The sequence below is a fragment of the Varroa jacobsoni genome, unplaced genomic scaffold (genome assembly GCF_002532875.2).
Source record: "Varroa jacobsoni isolate VJ856 unplaced genomic scaffold, vjacob_1.0 scaffold_448, whole genome shotgun sequence".
Taxonomy (NCBI): domain Eukaryota; kingdom Metazoa; phylum Arthropoda; class Arachnida; order Mesostigmata; family Varroidae; genus Varroa; species Varroa jacobsoni.
This window is the reverse complement of record NW_019213350.1, coordinates 243,019-262,276: the sequence shown is the minus strand read 5'-3', so window position 1 is coordinate 262,276 and position 19,258 is coordinate 243,019. Positions and strand designations below refer to the sequence as shown.

Sequence of the window (19,258 nt, the reverse complement as noted above, 5' to 3'; positions counted from 1 at the left end):
ACTCGCTTCCAGTAGTTGGACAATAAACGCGCCAACTATTATTTAATATTCAAACTGTCTAGCCCCGCGCTCACCTTATCCTTGAAGCTTCGAATCTTAAATCCTTGCAGTCCTGTGACGTGGCAAAGTTGCTGAAATAATCGTCACCATCCTCGCTTATGTTTACTCATGTCCTCTAGTGTTAACTGTGTGCTAAATCAAATTACGGACCGCCTGTATTTAATACAAGTAGTGAAAGTGGCTATAAATTCTACGATTTCTGCTAATGTCGCTACGGTCGAAGTCGGGCTTACTCTATCGAACGAAATTGTATAGCGACGATTCTCGCTAAGCGACGGGTTCCTTGTCTTATCAAATTGGGCCACAAATCGATGAAATGGAAGCTACTGCGACGCCGAAGAAAAATCGCCACGATCGACTGGTATTCTTTTCGTCTGGGTTTTACTAGTTATAAGTGTATACGTATGCCGAAATGAGGTCACACCGTTCACTCTAATCACCCGCTAAAAAGTCGATATTTTGACCATAAAAGCACTAAGTTTTGCATACGCGTGCTGGTCAAAGTACATAAGATATTTATTTTGTCGTCTTCAAGAGATTGACCGGTATAGGAAAATGGCAAATGGAATTGGGCAGAACAAGTTTAGCCCCTGAAAAACAGAAAGAGATTCGTTCGCCCATAAACAGAGCAAAGAAATGTCATACGGATTTTGTTCTGATAGCCGAACAGGGACTTTACACCATTTAGCAACACGCAGCAGCCCTTTTTATCCACAGTGAAACGGATGTACCGTATAGGCTTTGTTGGTATAAGGCAGATTATGCTTTTTGAAATAAGGCCATCACGCCTGACAGGAATAGCGCCTTATGACGGTTAGACGAAGCACCTGGCGACGTGCTAATTTAGCCTAACAAATTTAAAAATCCGCGTTTAGCTAGTTGTTAGTTGTTAACTAAGTAGTCAAATGGTGCAATATTTCACTTCAGAATCGGAACATTTTTCGCAAAATGCAGCTAATCGTGTCCATATATATGTATACATATGGAAGCGCTAAATCGTAATACCGGTCCCTTCATTATTCAGATCTATGAGTGTGACGTGTACGTTTCTGCAGCATTGCTGATAAATTCTTTTTAACGGAAGTTATTTAAAAACGATCAGTCATCAAAATGTCGCTACTACACACGTCGTCAGGTCGGTGCCTTTCCTACCCTTCCCCCACAAAAGCGAGTGGGGTGCAGCATCCATGACATACTTAGTTTTTTCTCCTTTGCCCGACGTTAATCGCTACCATCAAACAGCTTGCAGTTTTCCGTATCAGAACACTACATCAGCGACGGTCTTTCACCTAGCCTTCGCTACCACTTTGTTGGGTTGCGAAGCTGGGTCATAAAATTAGTTTGTAGCCCAGGTGTCGGCGCCGAGACCCTGTGAGACATCGCGTTCTGCTTGGACGCTTGCAAAAAAAAGATCATTAGGGGTAAACGCACAGTGAGGTTCTGTTTACAGGAGCCAGAGAGTACCTGAATATTGTAAATAGGTTGAGAGCCAGAACCACCGATACAAACATAGAACTGTGTCGGCAGATCAGTCAATACACATAGAGCCGTTTTGCCTCTAACACAACTCCCAGCAACAACGTTGCCGCACGTGCACACGAACACATACTGCAACAGCCTCTACTACTAGCATAGCTGTGAACATATTAAGTGGAACGTGTAGCACGTGACCGCTGATGGTCTGCAAACCATTCAGGCAGTCAGTCAGATTCCAAACGCCAATTGGACCACCAAAAAGCAAAAACTGACTGCGGCCCTTTTGGTGCCTTTATGACTGTCTTGATCAAAACATGCTAATCATTTCGAACGTTTCTTTCCGCTTACAAAACCCGCGATCCGGTTCCGACCGGGGTGAAGTTGATGCGGACCTGACCAACCTTCTTTAGGGGACACCAAATTTCAGTCGAAAAGGCATTATAGAAGATCCCATAGCAAGCTGCCATCACTTTGCCAGGTTTACTTTATTACTGCAGTTTAATTATTCGCCTACCTGGACGCACTGTTGGGTACAAAGAGCATTAGCAACCAGAAGTAAAGATCAACAACAGGAATTATTTAACTCGAACTCTAGCTAGTTCTCAAATGATTGCAAGTGCGTTTCCGCGAGGTTGTTGCTGAAATATTTCTTTTGTTATCTCGTTACCTTTGCCCCAAGTGTATGCCTCTATTTGGCGCCACAATAGGATTTAGCTGAGGAGAAGCCGGACTGCGATGGACACTAGAGAAGAGAGCTATTGTAGACTAAGAGGTACGTACCTTTGTGTCTGAGACCCCAAGTGCCCTGCGAAAATTCCCATTTCAGATAAGACGGCAAGTATAGCATCCATTATGTCCTTAACCGAGTGAGAGCCGACGTTGGCAACTGTTAGCCATGATGTGAACCCTTTTGCAGGGCTCCGTTGGCTGTTGTATCTGTTTTCCTGCTTTAACTCCCAGTTCCTTTCTTTTCTCTTCCACGCCCTCTTCGCTTTTCGTGATGTCTTCCTCGGTAGTGGAATGGCACAAACAGGAGGTCTTCCTTTATGCTGGCGCCATTGATAGCGTCCATGAATTCGCGATGGTTTTTAAGGGCATCTTTTTTTTTATCTCGTTTTGTCTTTTTTTCTTTTTTAGCTATATGTGTTACCAATGCTATTTTTCCACTTCTCCTCCCACATATACACTTAAACATAGGGCTAAGACGGAGAAGACGAGAGCTGGGTGACTGGATCGTTGAACAACAGCGAAGGCAAATTATACCATGACCCTTTACCGCGGTTTGGCCCGCCGGACTTCCCATTTCGACGGCGTTCCGGCCTCCTTTCCGCGCTGGTCACCACGCCGCTGTGCGTTTCTTTCATGTCATAGTCTCGCATGCTCCAGCGGACGGCTTTGATCTCACGCCTCATTAGAACGCGCCAAGCGTGCGTGTTTGCTCAGCTCTGCCAACAATGGTTACCACTGCTGTTGCCACTGTTGTTGTTTCTGGATTGGCCGATGGGAGGTGGTATAGGACATCGGACGGCTGCGTGCCGATGATATTTGCATCGGTCACGGAGTGAGAGTTAAGCTTCAATGGCTCGGTTTGCATCGACTTCAACTGCTCATTTGACTTGTTGTCAGAACGCTGACGCCAAAAGCTGAAATACGTGATGCCGCGGTTGTTAGCTTAAACTCGTTCCAGTCAGCGTATCCTCAGTCGAAGCTGCAGCTGAATACTGAAGCCTTTGCGGTGAGCTTGCGCAAGGCTGTAGCTGAGGCCATGGACGATAGTTAATCGAGCAGTTAAGAAGATTCATCAAGGAGCAGCGTGAGAAATAGAAACGTGGGTTCCGATCAAAAATGACCTGAATACCTTTACGCCATAGGCAAATATGTGATAAAGTAAACAAGCTGTTCTCTGCTAGGCGATATGTTTAATAAACAGAACGAGCCCTTGTGATATCAAAACTGCTCGTAGACGAAAAAGTTGATTGGTGGATAAAATAAGAGATGCATTTTTAAAATGGCCTTTGTCTGTAGCATGGCTCAATTTAAACAAATGGTCTCAAGTCGTTCCCATCTCCCACTTTTCACCGTTTAGGTCAGAACGAGAAATAGGTTCACTAACTAATAGCTAATAAGAGTAAATAAGAATGAAGAAACAATCTCAGTAAGAATGATATTACTGTTGTTTTTATGTAAGCATACGATGCAAAATTATGGCTGTACTAACAATGAAAACTAACTTGGTCGGTTTTCAGTTATATGTTGTTTCTACAGCTCAGAGCCACCAGTTACTATGGTGGTATATATATATATTTGATATGTTAGCAAAGCGTAATGAGCGTAAGCATCATATGCTAAGGTTTTACTTTTGTATCGCTTAGAAGAACGCTGAATATGTTTTAGCTCTTAGAACAGTGTATATATATATATATATATATCCTTTTTTTTTTTTTTTTTAATATCTACATCAATATCACAACGTGCAGTGGGCCGTGATGGCATGCGAGCCTATGGCAAGAATACATCTTCGTGTCAACCTGAATATAATATTGTTAATATAACATCTATCCAAACTAGAAAATGAACGAAGCTGAGCTAAATTTATTCAAACTTTAAAAGCTTTTTGTCATTTAATCGTATTATTAATTGTTTCGGTTTTTGTTTACAGTTTAATTTTATCAAATTGTGACAAAGGACAAGGCAGTGACATCAATAAGGATATGTTAGGACATATCGATGCAGTCGAGCCCAATGGGCTGTTCCAGATAACCGTGGCTCGCAGATAAATCGGATACGTATTGTTTGAAAGAGTTCTTAGTGTGTTGATACAATAATCGTTATTGTCAAGACGTCCTACGCCTTTTTTCTTTATATGTTTTTCAAGCGATAAGCACTGTTAGAGGCAAGGGTAAATCGACTGAGCACAAGACGATTGCCGCATCCGAAACCTAGAGGGACACCTTAGACGATTCTTAGGCGGACGGCGGCAAGAATGTGGCCAATGCTCTAGGCCATGTTACATAAGGAGTAGGAGTCATAAAGTGAACGGAAGCTATAAAGGGGATATAGCATGGCAGATGGCTTCATGTACAAATGGCTGACAAGAGATGCATCCATACTTCAGCTCGCCGCGATCATACCGACCGTAGAGGAGCTTGACAAAGGATATACATAAATCCAAGAGACGAATTATAAACAGTCATGCTAGCTAAAACAAGTCAAATGAGTTTTTGTAAATCTAGTTTTGTGATCAATACAATCATATAATTCTTCTTCAAGTATCTCTTCAAAAACATGACTATCGAACAATAATTCTTACCAACAACCAGCTTTCTTTTTGCAAATTACTAGTGACATACTTAGAAAATTAGATCTTCAAGGATTATCCTCCGTTCTGCTACTATATAATCTACTAAAATTCATTCATCCACTAAAATATCCAAAACTGACAAAAGTATCTATCTTTGCTAACGTATAGCATCTTTCAATCGAAAACATTGACACTCTGATTAAAGTAAAAAATAGCTAAAACTGCCTAATATAAGTGGTTGTCAATGTGCGTGAAAGTTCATTAAATTACAGTCGGCTAACTCGATGTAGTTAACCAGAAGTTCCTGTTTAGCTGACATTGAGAGTGCCTAGAATAGTACTCAACAGCTTTTTAGAGCCGCGTGCGTGAGACGCTTTCAAAATTGAACCGCAGGGTTACGTTCAAAAAAGCTCTCAAATTATCGCCGCCGTTGTATATAAATGTATGGAGGTCTAGTTTGTGGGAACAACTACATTACGACAGTAATGACATAAGAACACAGTTCACGGTCAAGCGTCTCCAAGTGAATATGCCCTGCTTTGCTCAATTGAACTACTTGAAACGTTAGTCTTAGGTCACGAATAAAAATATAGCAGGGCGAAGGCGTTACAGACAGCCCATCTATCCAAATGTTCCCGCTTGATGCGCTTGTTACCATGCCACATATCTTTTTTGCATTTCGTGCATTGCATGTTACGGCCCATAAAACATCTCGCGTTTACAAAAGGAAGTCGACTAGGCACTACAAGGTCTAGCAAGTATTTCAGTCAACAATAGTCGACGACTGCATTACACTGGAACATTTCAAACTCTCGTTGTTGTACTTTCTGTTCAAAGTACACTGGCCTTTATTTCCAGAGACCGCTTGCTGTGGGCTATATTCTGTGCAGTGGTTCTTGTCGCTTCACCTTGCTCGACCCCATTCTTCAAGCCCTATTAGAATTCACTTCGACAAAATCCCCTGTTCTGCCATCACGTACTATACATGGCGGCTGTCGCTAAACAAATTCCTAGCGCTAAAAAGTTGCTAGCTAGACATTTTTCTTCCTATTCTGATTTGTTTCTTCCACACACGAACATGGGCCCTTTCCGTTCTTAGCTACTATCCAGTGGACACAATACCTCGTGAAGCCTCCATTCGTCAGTTCTTCTCATTCAGCTTTATTGTACCGAAGGGCGCCGATAGTATAACATCGCAGTTTTTACCCAGCTGTTTGTAAGACTTCGCAACTAAAACCCGAGCAGGCTGTCCTTTGCCCCATACCTTCTTCGTTTGGAAGTGGATGACGAGCATGCATGGGCCTTAAGCGTCGCGTGCCACACAAGGGTCGCCACTAGACGCACCTTTGCAGGGTTAGCCTTAGTGTGTAGGCAATACACATTCGTGAAGACCGACTGCTGGAGGGACCATCTCGTACCGGCTCTGTTTTCTACAAAGATTCCTGTTCACTTCCCTTTTCACCGTTTTCTGTTCGCAAAACGTTAATTCTTTCAGTATGGGCGGCTAGTTGGCCATTGCACGTACAGCGTCTCGAAATATGCGTTAGTGCATGTGCGTGCCATCGTCCCTATTAGAAATAGCGAAAAGAGCGTTTCCGTGTTTAAGCGGATGAGCAAAAGCACATATGAACGGACGACGTAGCTAGTCTGGCACTGAGACCGAAGCAAAATAGCGCCGTTTCAAACAACAGATATAAGATATGAAGGCTTGAGAATAATTATAATAATAATATAATAACAATAATAAAGCGTCATGGCTCGCATACACGTCAGAGTAGACAATCGTAAGGAAAAGCTTTAAGTAGAGGAAGCAAGCACTAGTGGATACAACGACGCGACAGTCCACGGCTGTGATTTATGTCTTTAGCAAAGAACAGTGTCCTGTCATCACCGAAACTTTTGCAGGTCTCTTTCCCTCTATTTTTGTACAAGAGGTTGTTTACTGTCGATAGCAACTAACGCCAACTAGCGATGCGAGCTTAATACCGTGCTTGTAAAGATTGCTTTGTCGCGAGACAACCCTGGGCAGTAATAGTGCTTATAAAAAAGTATTTGATGATGAGCTCAAAGGTCCATAGTCGAAAGTGACATATTGGCCCTCCGCAGAAGACCAACTGATAAAATATATGGGTGGTCCTTAAACTTTTCTCATTTCTTCCGAAGCGTTTTCGTTTCTTTAATGCACGAACTTGACGTCACAGTTTGGATGTGGAAAAACTATTACTGAGTAAAAAAAGGCTGCAAAAGCCTGAAAAAACTATATTATACTGCAGCGAACCTCATTAGATCCCGAAAATCCACGTGCATCGTAGATCATAAGCAACACCTCAAATCTCACTGAAGTTACCTTCATTTTTGCAAAGAATATATTTAATAGCTCACACTTAGTCACCAATAAAATGCAATATTAATCTTATTTTTGTTTCCTAGAAATTCTTTGTTAGCAATAATTAAAGCACTTGGTGAGCTATTGTTAATCGAGCGAGTAACAGCGAGAATTTTAGTATTCATTTGTGTAGGCTAGATTTGTTTTTCTAAACTAACATGGCCTATAACCATAATTAGGAAAAAATACAAATTAGATATATAACAGTTACTTGCAGGTTGCATAGTTGGCAATCTGCGCGAGGCACGGGGTTAATACCGTATACAGATTACCTTACACATACAGCCTATACAGTCGAGTTTCGCTGGAAGAAAATAGAAATAACATGGTTAGGATTATGGAAGACTGTGCAGGCGAAGCCATACTAGGCCAGATCAAGCGCAAACGCCACGCTGACCCCCAAAAAAGGATGACACCAAAAAGGCTGAACTTTGTTGCCTAAGGGCAAGAACCAGGAGGCGCTCTCGGGTCGTCGGTCGCTACCCATAGCGCCATATCCACTTATCTAATGGCCATCTCTGTCTAGGCCGATCAGGATATAGGAAGCTCCGGCAATGACGCTGATCTGCCTCCATATGTTCTATGTTCGGCTCCTTGTTGCATTCCCTGACCACTTGACAAACGAGACATGAGGCACGGAAGTGAAATTTTAGGGATAACTTCCCCAGGGGGCGACCGTGTCAGAAATTTCAAATGATATAGGTGAAACTGGAGAGTTAGCTGACTCGTGAGACGTTCCGGATATTTCTTCGATAATCCCTTTCTACAAAGAGTACAGCTGTAAATAAATTGGAAAAAAAAAAAGGAAAACGTTTGACACTCACAAAAGAGACGAAGCAATTTAGAATAAAAAAAAAACAAGCAGCATGGATCGTAGTCAATTTAGAAAAACCCACCTAGACAAAGTATCATGTGGTCAAAGTTGCCTCTACATTTGTATTGAATATATACGAGCAATTATCTATAGGAGAGTGTGTATACGCAGCGGTTCTAGCTATATGCCCGCTTTTCTGAATTCTCAGCCAAAACTTACATTTGTCCGTTCGCTTCTTATCTATGCATTTTGCAGGCAATAGTTTTTGGTTCACGATCGTGACTCTGATGCATCAGGGTTGCGATTTGAACCCGAAGGCAACATCGACACGAATGGTAGGCACCATCTGGTGGTTCTTCACGCTCATTTTGATCTCGTCGTATACAGCCAATTTGGCGGCCTTCCTCACCGTCGAGCGCATGATCACTCCGATCGAGTCCGTTGAAGATCTTGCCGATCAATCCAAAATTGCTTATGGAACACTCGACTCCGGATCAACGATGACTTTCTTTCGCGACTCCAAACTTGAACTCTACCAGAAGATGTGGAGGTAAGTGGCTGCGAGATTTCCATGTGGAACAAGCTGATTTTTTTCTTAAAAGTAACAATACAGTTTAGCTTTCAAGTAAGTTTAGCTTTTTAAGACTAGAGCATATGCCTACCTTTTAGTATAAAAAGCGTATGTTTTATATTGTTACATTGCACACATTTATAGTGCATGCATTCAACCATCGTAACTCTCAGGGTAGGCATTGTTCCCGATCTGTTTATGACTGATTACGTTATATACGTCAATAGTCAAGTCATTTTTTATCAGCGATATTCCGTGTTTAGTGTATCGACGTGTACTAGAGACAAAAAAGACGTTTTCCCGGCAACCAACTAAATGAAGTGGGCACGCGTACACGTCTAGACAAATTTGTGTGAACTACCAAGTTCTCCAAAAAGAAATCATCATAAGAAGTCCGACAAGGCCAAGAAGTTAGCAAGCGACGAATATCCGAAGGACGAAGTGGTGCTTCAATATACTGGGCTCTCTTTCGTACAATACAACACTACCGCCAGCAGTATTTGCAACAAATCTTCTCTCCCTGTTGCGGAGTTCGCCGTGACCGACGTGAATGCGCCTTTCTGTTGAATACTAGGCTTGATAAACCTTGCCGTAAAGCAAAAGGCTGATTTTTTTCTTTCTCTAAGGCAGAAAAAATGGACAGCGGGAGGTCGGCTAAGCTCGGACACGTTGAGATACTGGCAAAATGAAGCGCTTCATATAATGCATTTTTTCCTTATTGAATATTCTGTACAACAGAGGAACTTGGACTCCATGACTGTAACCTATTCTTTAATGTGTACATTCTAAATCGAGAACTGTGCATCCAAAATCGTCTATACCATCTACGCTAAACGGCATAATGTGCCAGTATATTTGGTTCAAGTTAGACTAGAATTCATAGAATACTGGGATTGGGCTTTTTGGTCAGCTAATGATTAGCTGAATTAACTATAGGTCATAGGGTTATGAGAAAAATATGGTGAGTCGCCACTTTTATAAAGCTACGACCTTTCATAGGTGAATAAAAAGGAAACTGAAAAAAAATTGTAGTAGGGAGCTTTTTTTGAAAAAAAAAACACGGTAGGGAGATTTTTCGCACACCAGGACGCCAGTTGATTCGAATGGTCCAAGCACTGAAGAAACGATCGAAGTAGATTCAGCATTGGAGCCCAAGTACATAGCTGGAACTAAATGTCTTTTTGTACGAAGAATGCCTAGATAGACATGAAAATAGGGTGCTTTAGCTATATATATGCTTTAGGTACATAAATATTCTGTCAGTCATTGGACTATTTGTCGGTGGAAAACGGGTGATGTGCTACAAACGAATTTGCGAAAACGATAAACGTAAGTACGTGATCACATTAAGCATTATTGCAATAGGAACATCGCTGAACAAACGACTGCCAAAAAAGAGTAATTTTTATCACCAGCAACAAGGAAAGAAAATCACGTCTGAATATCTATCAGTGACTGGGCGGCTTTATATAAAAACAAAAAAAAAAAAAAAGAATAGAATTCCTATGTCATTGGGCTTTGTACAAATGGACACGTCATACAGATAGATATCTATGGCTTAATTTCCTTGGTCAACATTATTTTTCAGATATATGAAAAACCGTCCTACCGTATTTGTGAGCACGTACGAAGAGGGCGTCGAGAAGGTTCTCGAAGGCAACTATGCATTCCTCATGGAGTCCACGATGTTGGACTATAAGGTACAGCGTGATTGTAACCTAACGGCCGTCGGTGGCCTACTCGACAATAAAGGCTATGGCATTGGCACCCCTATCGGGTCGCCATGGAGAGACAAACTTTCGTTAGCCATACTCGACCTCCAGGAGAAAGGTAAGTATTGTGTATTTACATTTTCACACATGTTTGGACGCTTTGAAAAAAGCTTCTGTAGTGTCCGTCATTGTGACATAATGGCATAGCCAGTTATTGCCAGCCAAAACTGGGTGCCTTATTCACGTATCATAAATATCGAATAAACCAAACACATGAAAGACGGTCGACATATATGAATACTTGCATAAGTTTTTACGCGTTCCATTTCAAACGTCGTCTAAAGTTATCATTGGTGGGGGAATGGCGGCGACGATACGGCTGTGCCTTATGTATAGAGATACTCTGTGGTTGCAAGCCATTCAATTTCCTCGCCTTGTGGTGATCAGAGAGACGGCGGTGATGCTAAGGCGCACAATTTGACCACAAGTCCATACCACCGGGTCAGGGAAACAAAGCAACAGCGTTGATTACGTTTAAAGGGGCGAAATTGTCTTTAGTTTCATCATGACCCACTTAAGTTTCTTTACTCGTTCTAGCATTTCGATTTCCAGAGAGAGCAATTGTTGGGTTTGTGTTCATTAGCATTTCTTTGCGCTTCATTCGTTTCTATCACCGAATACGCCACGTACAGGAACATTGAACCAGCTCTATGTAGTATAGCCGTGAATTACGTGGGTCTTAGCGTGCGAGAACATCTTCACTAAATGTCGTCCAGTCGCCGTTTATTGTCGGACCGCATGTGTTCTGTCATCGACCTCTATGCGTGCATGCCGGCTGCTTGTGTATATGCCACGTATGTTCTTTTCCCTACAATCAAAAACGTTAGAACGTTTTTGATTGTAGACACAAGACGTTGTCTAAACACAACGTTGAGCAGACGAAAGAGCAACAATCCTTGCGATCCTGAAACGATATGATTAGCTGAAACGGTAACAACCAGAACCATGACAATGACCGCGTAAAACGAAGGCATAGCAGTGCACCATGGGGGGCACTGGAGAGTTTGAAAAAGAAAAAGGGAAAGATTGCGGGGCATATTAGGACATGTGATTGATGGTTTCCTTTATCGCCCTTTTCGGTACTACTGCTGCTGCTGCTGCTGCTGCTAGCGCAGCTCTCCCAGGGGCCGCTGCGGTTGCGGAAGGGGTAGCTGGCGCTTGCACGTGTTCAATGGACTCAGTGGATTGACGCTGAGGAAAAAATGTGGAATGAAGGAGAGTACGGAAAAAAGTCATCGAAGAGCAATAACATATCTACTGCCAATGTTAACATTCACTTTTTATAAATGCACCGAAGCCCCTGTCTGAAGTCTCCAAACGGAACAGAAAACGATTGAGCAAAACGGAGCTTCGAAGCAAAACAGCCGAAAACTATGCGTAAGACGTCTAACTCTGACTGACTTCAATCATGTAGGTGCCCATCCAAAGCCAGTAACTTGATAACTTTTGTTATTGGGTGAACCGCAATCCGCTACTTACCGCCGTTCGCTGCTGAAGTTTGAATGCGTTCGATATCCAGCCTTGACTTGATATCATCCTCTGCTATGGTTTATATCAGGAACGCGACACTGGCCGCGATGGCGGCGCCGGCGACAAACGAAGCGAGTATGTGAGATTGTGAAATAACACATTGGATATTAAGTTGATATAGCGTCAAGAAGCCTGTAGATATAACACAGCCAAATGGAGGGAAAGCCTTTTTATGTTTTAAGCTAAAAGAGGCCCATTGACAGCTGTCGCATTACCCACTATAACGGATGTTGTGAATTGCCTAGGACGTTCTGAGTTGACCCGTTCAAATTTTCATTTCAGATAATGAAAAATGAGACAGAGGGGGTTTCTTTGCATTAAAACCGATCTTCGAGGCTCCGAACAGATCGGACGGAGAACGCTATAAGGGATCACGCATGCAGTTACGCGTCTTAGTTAGCGTTAACTACAATATTAGAATGCTTGCACCAGCAATAAAGCCTAGCGAAAAACAATAGGATGTCCGCGTTACGGTTGGCTGTGGGCTGCAAGAATTGTCAGTCAGTCGCGCTATATAGATGGCTTCTATTTATCTTTATACCATTTTCTGTGTAATAACTCCTCTCAACAGGAGCATGCGACACCCTGCTGATATCCTTATCGTACGCAGCACGTCCTTCAGCCGTACAGCCACATACTACAAAGAACAACAACGCGTCACGCAATTTTGATTTCAGTGCGCAATCCAATCAGCCAAATAGTTGAAAGAACCGATAGGTTTCCTTCTTTGGCAGAGTTTCCTCCGGATGAACTTCGGCATTGTGTTTAATCGAGCCAACTCATTTATTCTAGACGATTATATCCGAACGGAGATAGGCTGCCGGGACTACTCCAGACGCCTTTTAGTGCCGGAAGTTGCTGGCGGCGTTTGTGGCGATGATTATTGCCACAGTCTCATTGAAGTACAAACGACTGGCTTTTTCGGTTAGTTTGGATACAGCGGCAACCCGGTAAGGGCCTAAAGGCAAGTAAATTGAAAACCTCTGCGCTAGCAAGAATGAGCGTCTGACGCTAACACGGCATTCTGCTCTGGGTCTGGCGTAGCAGCAGGAACATCCCTCAGCCCTGTTTTTCCTAGTTCTCATGTATATAAGGCAAAACCCGTATCGAAAATCGAAAGATCGTTCTTTCATCAGTTTGACCTATAGAGTCTGGTAAAAAAAAAGAGCTTTTTGTCTGTTGCCCAAACGCCTTTTTCAAGCCGTTTGCAGGGTTTGATCGGGTTTTCTTTCCGGCCGTATCATGGCCAGAATTCGCTTCTATTCAGAACTTACGTTCTTTCATTTTAGAGCATTCCTGGGTCGAAAGTATCTCTCAGCCGCTGCTCTTGGAGTTACGATAAATGCTTAATTCTGTAATTCTACTCTTCCCGAATTGCCTACCTATACGTTTCAGACTCATGCTATATCTATTCTTGGCTTCGACCGCTGTCTCTATTATTCTCTTTGTCAGTCTAGCGTAGGTTCTCTTCAGATGTTATGTAAAGAAGCATCATTTAATTATCTCAATAAAATCTACTTCAAGTATGCAAAAACATAGACAATGAGCCAAGATGGCGTATTTGTTGATATATGTTTTTGTTATTAAACAAAAAGCAGCTGTGCTTCTAACCGAATGGGGGAATAATACCGATAAACTAGTGTTTCGACCTATAATGAGCATGCTAATTATCCGTATGAGGCCCGGGTGAACTTATCATTTCTATGTATCGATCGTAAGTTTTATATTGAGGGCGTGAACCTTTCTTCATTTTCCCAGAAAGACCGTACTAATAATATAATTCTCAAACAATATAGAAATCATTGACAATGTTAATTGATTTATTCATTATTCAGTTCATACTTACACTCTTATATTCATATCATTGTTATCGCCATTTTAGCAAAGTACTTAGCTCATCGACGTAGGCTAGAGCTGCGGAAAGAAATCATCTCATTCTAATTGTTAGATGCTCATTTTAATATTTACGGGCGTTTGAACCTTCTATGAGCTAGCTCAAACACTTGAGATTTATCGTCGCGGACACTGAACTCCGTCTACTGAATCGTCCTTTTCATATTACCAATTTCAAGCAGATGTGACGGTAGTGCTCGGTACCAGCCGAGGCCACTTAAATAATGGACATTTTTTGCAAACCTTCGTGCTGAGGGAAGGCCGTCTGCTGGTTAGTTCGTCGTGGCAGACGCCTTTTGAAATCTATCAAAGACGGCACCTCATGCGGCCGAACATCTATTTTACGTTGGGCTTGCACAACCAGCACTCGTTTAGCAAATAGTATTTCGTGGTTATTAGATCAACGAGCACGGTAATTGGACAACAAACAGAACAGCTTGTGACGTCCGTCGTAAGCGCGATCGTTTCAAACTGAATACCAGTGTATCTAACATGGTGGCAAAAGGTAGTGAAAATGTAGACATGCGTTGACAATTATTTTCTATGGTTATCTACAGGTTATTGATGAGTTTTCTCGTTACATTTGTAGATCCAAGTGGGGCGCCACTGCACTGCATCTGAGACCGGTACTCAAGCTAATAGAAAATTTCAGTCGTCATGTTTGCTTATACTATTGTCCGCTCGAAGCTTATGTCTTAGCTGAAATGACAATGTCTTTCTACGATCACGATAGCGACGTGGATGATTACGATCACGGAGAGCAATGTCATTCTCGTACACATAATATATGTAACCATTAGAAGTTCGTGGCAGGCAAAGTCAAGCTGCGCGAAGCATCTGATCGGTGTCATCACCCACTCTACGAATTGGCTCGAATTTGTCTAAGCGTCGTTGAAGGCGCTGGAGCTGCCTCAGCGAATGTCTGATACCGGTCTTCAGGCAAATGCTCAAGCAGGATTGAGATGACATCTTCGCCCATGATCTCCTGACCGACACTCCCGTTACTGCCACTCGAGCTGCTACTACTCGTCGAACCCCGCGAAGACCCTCCAAAGCTTCCTTCTCCTCCATGATTATGGCCGTTACTGTTACCCTCAGTATTGTCAAGGGAATTGTTCGAACTGAAATTGTGCTCCGACATGGACAATCCAAGCAGGGTTTTGGTGTAGCCACACTCTTTAAGCAGTTTATAGGCGCGGTATAGGGCGTAATGGTCACTCTCGGCCTTACGAACGATGCGGCGTACCAGATTCATATCCTGGATAGTCTGCAATGATTGCACACAAAATATAAAAGCATAAGAACATCTGATAGTTAACGAAATGAGAATCGATAGGCTGTACTTATATACGGCTATAATAGGAACTTGACAACACACTCTTCAAATCTCTTTCGCCTTCCTACTTCATTCTCCTGACACTGTAACAAGCTGCAGCTATGCTCCTGTAGCTGCACTCAAGTTCTTGGCACTCAATTGCAAAAAAATTAGGCTAAGCGGCCAACTGTGGTGATGCTGTCTTGGTGTTTTCGCCCGCTCTCAGAATCCTTTGAGCATTAATGCTGAGTGCAGGCAGGCATGTCCCCATTACGAAGGTTATCAGGTCATCCTGCTTGCTCGCTTGCCCGTCTGCCTTCGCTTCTTTCTCGTCGTTCGCCTGGTTCCCTCGGTGAGATTTGTGTTCCAGGTCACGTTCGAGTCGTCCTAGATGCCTTGCTACCTTTCCAACGTAGGCTCTACTGGCCGTTGCTTAAATATGGGCTCTGGGCCACAAACGGTGGCCCAAGTGCGCTGTTGACTAGACGTTTAGCCCAGACATGACCCTTGTCTGGTTAGCCGGCACACACTACTACAGCGGTCAATACATTTCGTGTTTTCTTTATTGCAATAGCGATGGGCGGCTAATGCGTCAATATACAGGTAGTACTCGATGCACAGATACAGAAAGGTATATACACGTATACTTCTAAAACCGTTGCTTGACAAGTAGCTTACGCGCTCAGCTCATAACGGCTGATCGGAAAAACCAGCGCTAAACAAGTAAAAATAACTAGAGTTGGCTCACCCTAGAGACCGTGTACTGTGTCGGAGCTTATTGAAATAGTTACCGTACACCTCGTAAATGTGCGATAATGTTTCATACCCGGATTTTGTATCCCTCAATGATCCGTCGTAATACAACGGGGTCGTCAGGACTTTCCTGCAAGAGGCGTCGGCACCACTGAAGCGAGTCTTGTGAGCACTCCTCAAGCGACAACTCAATTCGACCTGACTCTTCATCCTGCGGAACATGAAACCAAGATGATTGTACAGGAGCACATAAAGGCGTCTCTGTTATTAAAGTTCTTAACTAATTAAGTTATCATTATCAAACTAACAGTACGTAACATAATAATCCACATCCTTGACTCGATAGGTAGAACTGTATATGATTCCATGTTATTTATCTCGATGTGTCTACCTATGTACGAAAACGACTAATGCCCAATAGCGTCAATATATGGATGGAACAACAGCTGCCAGATGGTTTTGTGAGCGTTCAATCCGTTACGTACCATAATGCACGTGAGCACGATTAGCTCTTCAAAGGAAAAGTGGAGTGCAAGTTCACGGAGCAGGCTTCCGTAGCAGTGGCAGTAGGCCGTGCCTAATTACAATGGAAATTTCTATTTGATGATATTGTGAGCAGTAAACGATTCAATAGCATACGTAAGCCCGTCAATGAAATGGACCCTTAGACGATCCAGTTTGCTCGCCTGCAGTGGAAAATACGCTGCGCTGGCAGAGAAGGTATGCTTTGCCCTGCGCGGTGTCGGCAAGTCTTCAAGTGAAGCGAACTAGTGCAGGGATTAGGTTGAAAGAGAAGTGGAAGCGCTTTGGCATAGACGAATGGGTATAGGAGGACAACTAGCACTGCTTGAGATACTGCTACTTAGTGACGGGGTCTGCATTTTATATTAGACACATGACTTAGATTTGAATTCAAACTTTCTCTTGGCTCTCAACCGCCTAATTTAACCAGCGAAAATCAGGAGCCAACAGGGGGCAGTACCCATTTATACAGCGACAAAGATGAACATCTCGTCGCCAATCCCTATGCCGTCTCACTAGCAACTCCACAATCAGACTACTCTTTTACGAATATCTCCATTCAGATGCATTATCTACCTCAACTTCTTGTCGCGAACAACGTGTGTTCCTTTCCAAAATTATATATGCATAAAATATATGATTATCTGGAACTGGAGTTGCTAAAAAATACGTTATCTTTATGTAATCTATATTCATATCTTATTTGGAAAGCGTGCAGATGCTCGACCGTCGTATGTAATAGACCGTATTATTATTATGGATTTTTGCAGTTAATAAATAAACATTACCAGAAAAGCTATTTTCTACCTACATACGTGATCAATTGCGCTATTTGAGCAAAAACTTAAAGTAAGTTCATGGTGACGCACAAAACATTGTATCTAAAATATTTCGTACTTTATTTAGATCTCCTATAATAAAATAGATAGAATTTAAATTAATATTAACGATTATATTTGCATTGATTTAGGTAAGTGTCGTTATGTAACAGGAGAACAGAGATCATATTCTATTTTACCAAAACCCTTATACAGAATTTATTGCTTCCAGCAAAAAGCTGTGTACGAGATAACATGGTCTCGATCTACGTGTTTCCTTTAGTCTCAATTATTTAAGGAAATTATTAGATACGAGTAGATAGAATCATGTAAGCGTCCCACAGTGCAGCAAAACGAGGGCGCGGTGTTGAGCGATCAAAAGCACTACCATCAAGTTAACGTGCATCGCTGAGATGATCGCACACATCTGACTAGTTTAGAGACAAGTGAGGATCTAAGGCTTCTAACGTCAAATGGTTCGATCTTTAACTTGCGGCGCAGATATACGGTTACAGCTGGATCTAATCTCTACCAGAATCGAGGATAGCTGTGCTTCTCTATAGCAACCGGAATAGCTATGGAACACAATGTAGAAAGACAAAACAAAATCGACCAAAAAGGGGGGTACAAAACATAGCGGGATGATCGCTTCAGCTTTTGCTGCCGCTTCTCCGCTGGCGCTCGCGCATGGATCACTACGTCGGCAGCCACCGCCATCGCCTCATCCAGCAACCACTTTGTACTGTCCTCGTCTACACACTGCCCTTAGATTATGCCCATACCCCTGATACTCGTCCCAATAGATTTGGCTGTCCTTTACTTTGTGTCTCGGATGTCAATCGGGACGAGGCGGGGCAATCTAGCCTTGGCCAATGCGTTCGATGCTGATAGCTGGCGCCCGTTTGGGAATCTCTCAGTAATTTCTCGCAAGAGACGTCAACCGCGTCATAGCCGCTCTTCTCCGCTTGCCTCCAATTGTTCCCATTGAGCCTTCTCTTCCTTCAGCTCTTTCGCACTAGTTCGTCCACTATATCCCGCTGTATTTCCAGCCACTGCTGGCAACTTCATCTTATCATCCGGGTCATTGTTGTAAAGCATTTTCCATTTAGTCGGCACCATGGCCTGTCCTTGTGGCCGGTGCTACTGGCGAAAACATGCCCGTTGCTGTTTTCATCACCACCACCGCCGCTGCCCTTGCTGCTCTTCTCTGAGCAAGCAGGACCTCTTCAGTTCTTGCTTCCCCTAGTCTGCTTCCATTGAGCCGCTGTCAATTCGCTATTTCTCAGCATCTTTTTTCTTTCATCATCTAGTGACCTCAGGCTCTGTGGTCCACAAAGCTGCTTTCATTTCTGTTCAGCAAACCTAAACGTAGCAAGCGAAGGCGTATGTACATCCATTAAGTATGTTGATTAGCAAAGAGGGGCTGCTAGCTTGAAGGGGGCAGTGCTTGTTTCCCGTAGTCGGTTTTTGCGCCTGCATGAGTGTCATCCATCACAACGCAGGCGGGACGCGACGCATATTCAATGGATCCTTTTTGCCGATGGTAACACCGCTATCACGATTTCAGCCGCTGCCTCTGTCAGCAGCGTGTTGAAGAAACTGTTATAGCCGGCTCGCCTGTGCTCGTCTTCGTCAGTCACCGCCGCTTCGTCCTCTTCATGATTTATTCTCTCTCCTTTTTCCTATTTTCGCCACTGGGCGATAGGAAAAAGAGAAAGAGAGAGAGCCACTCGGAGAGGAGGATGGAAGATCAGAGCGAGGTCAACGGCCGAACAAGCTATGGCGGAGCAGACGACTCTCTATCCGTCGTCTGTGGAGCTGGCTGTTGGCGCCATCCGAGGAGGGTGGCTGTCGAAATGATGGGAGTCACACCCATGCGCACAAGGATTGCCCAAGATTTAAACTTTTCCAAAGTCAGCAGTAGCATCGACTAGGCAGAGGCTTTGACTAGTTTCAAGTCCGTTTGGCTGAAGCTGTCAGGAGGTGCGGTTAGGCGGCTACAGCCAGTCCGTTGAATTGGACCGAGTCGAGTTGGCTGGGCTCGAAT

The 19,258-nt window shown here is 43.2% G+C and overlaps 2 protein-coding genes across 6 annotated transcripts in view; one reads left to right on the top strand and one right to left on the bottom strand.

Moving 5' to 3' along the window:
- LOC111260503 (glutamate receptor ionotropic, kainate 2) overlaps positions 1-19,258 on the top strand; it is a 126,078-nt gene that overhangs the window by 69,457 nt on the left and 37,363 nt on the right. The window contains exons 11-12 of the mRNA XM_086968368.1: positions 8,293-8,587; positions 10,197-10,438. Of these exons, the coding sequence (XP_086824494.1) occupies positions 8,293-8,587; positions 10,197-10,438 (537 nt within the window). The remainder of the gene's footprint in view (positions 1-8,292; positions 8,588-10,196; positions 10,439-19,258) is intronic.
- LOC111260504 (protein Njmu-R1) overlaps positions 13,704-19,258 on the bottom strand; it is a 49,217-nt gene continuing 43,662 nt past the window's right edge. For all 5 annotated transcript variants that reach the window (XM_022833320.2, XM_022833324.2, XM_022833321.2 and 2 more), the window contains 2 exons: positions 15,945-16,082; positions 13,704-15,070 (listed from right to left, as the gene is read on the bottom strand). In XM_022833320.2, coding sequence (XP_022689055.1) covers positions 14,663-15,070; positions 15,945-16,082 — 546 coding nt within the window. In that variant the 3' untranslated portion in view covers positions 13,704-14,662. The remainder of the gene's footprint in view (positions 15,071-15,944; positions 16,083-19,258) is intronic.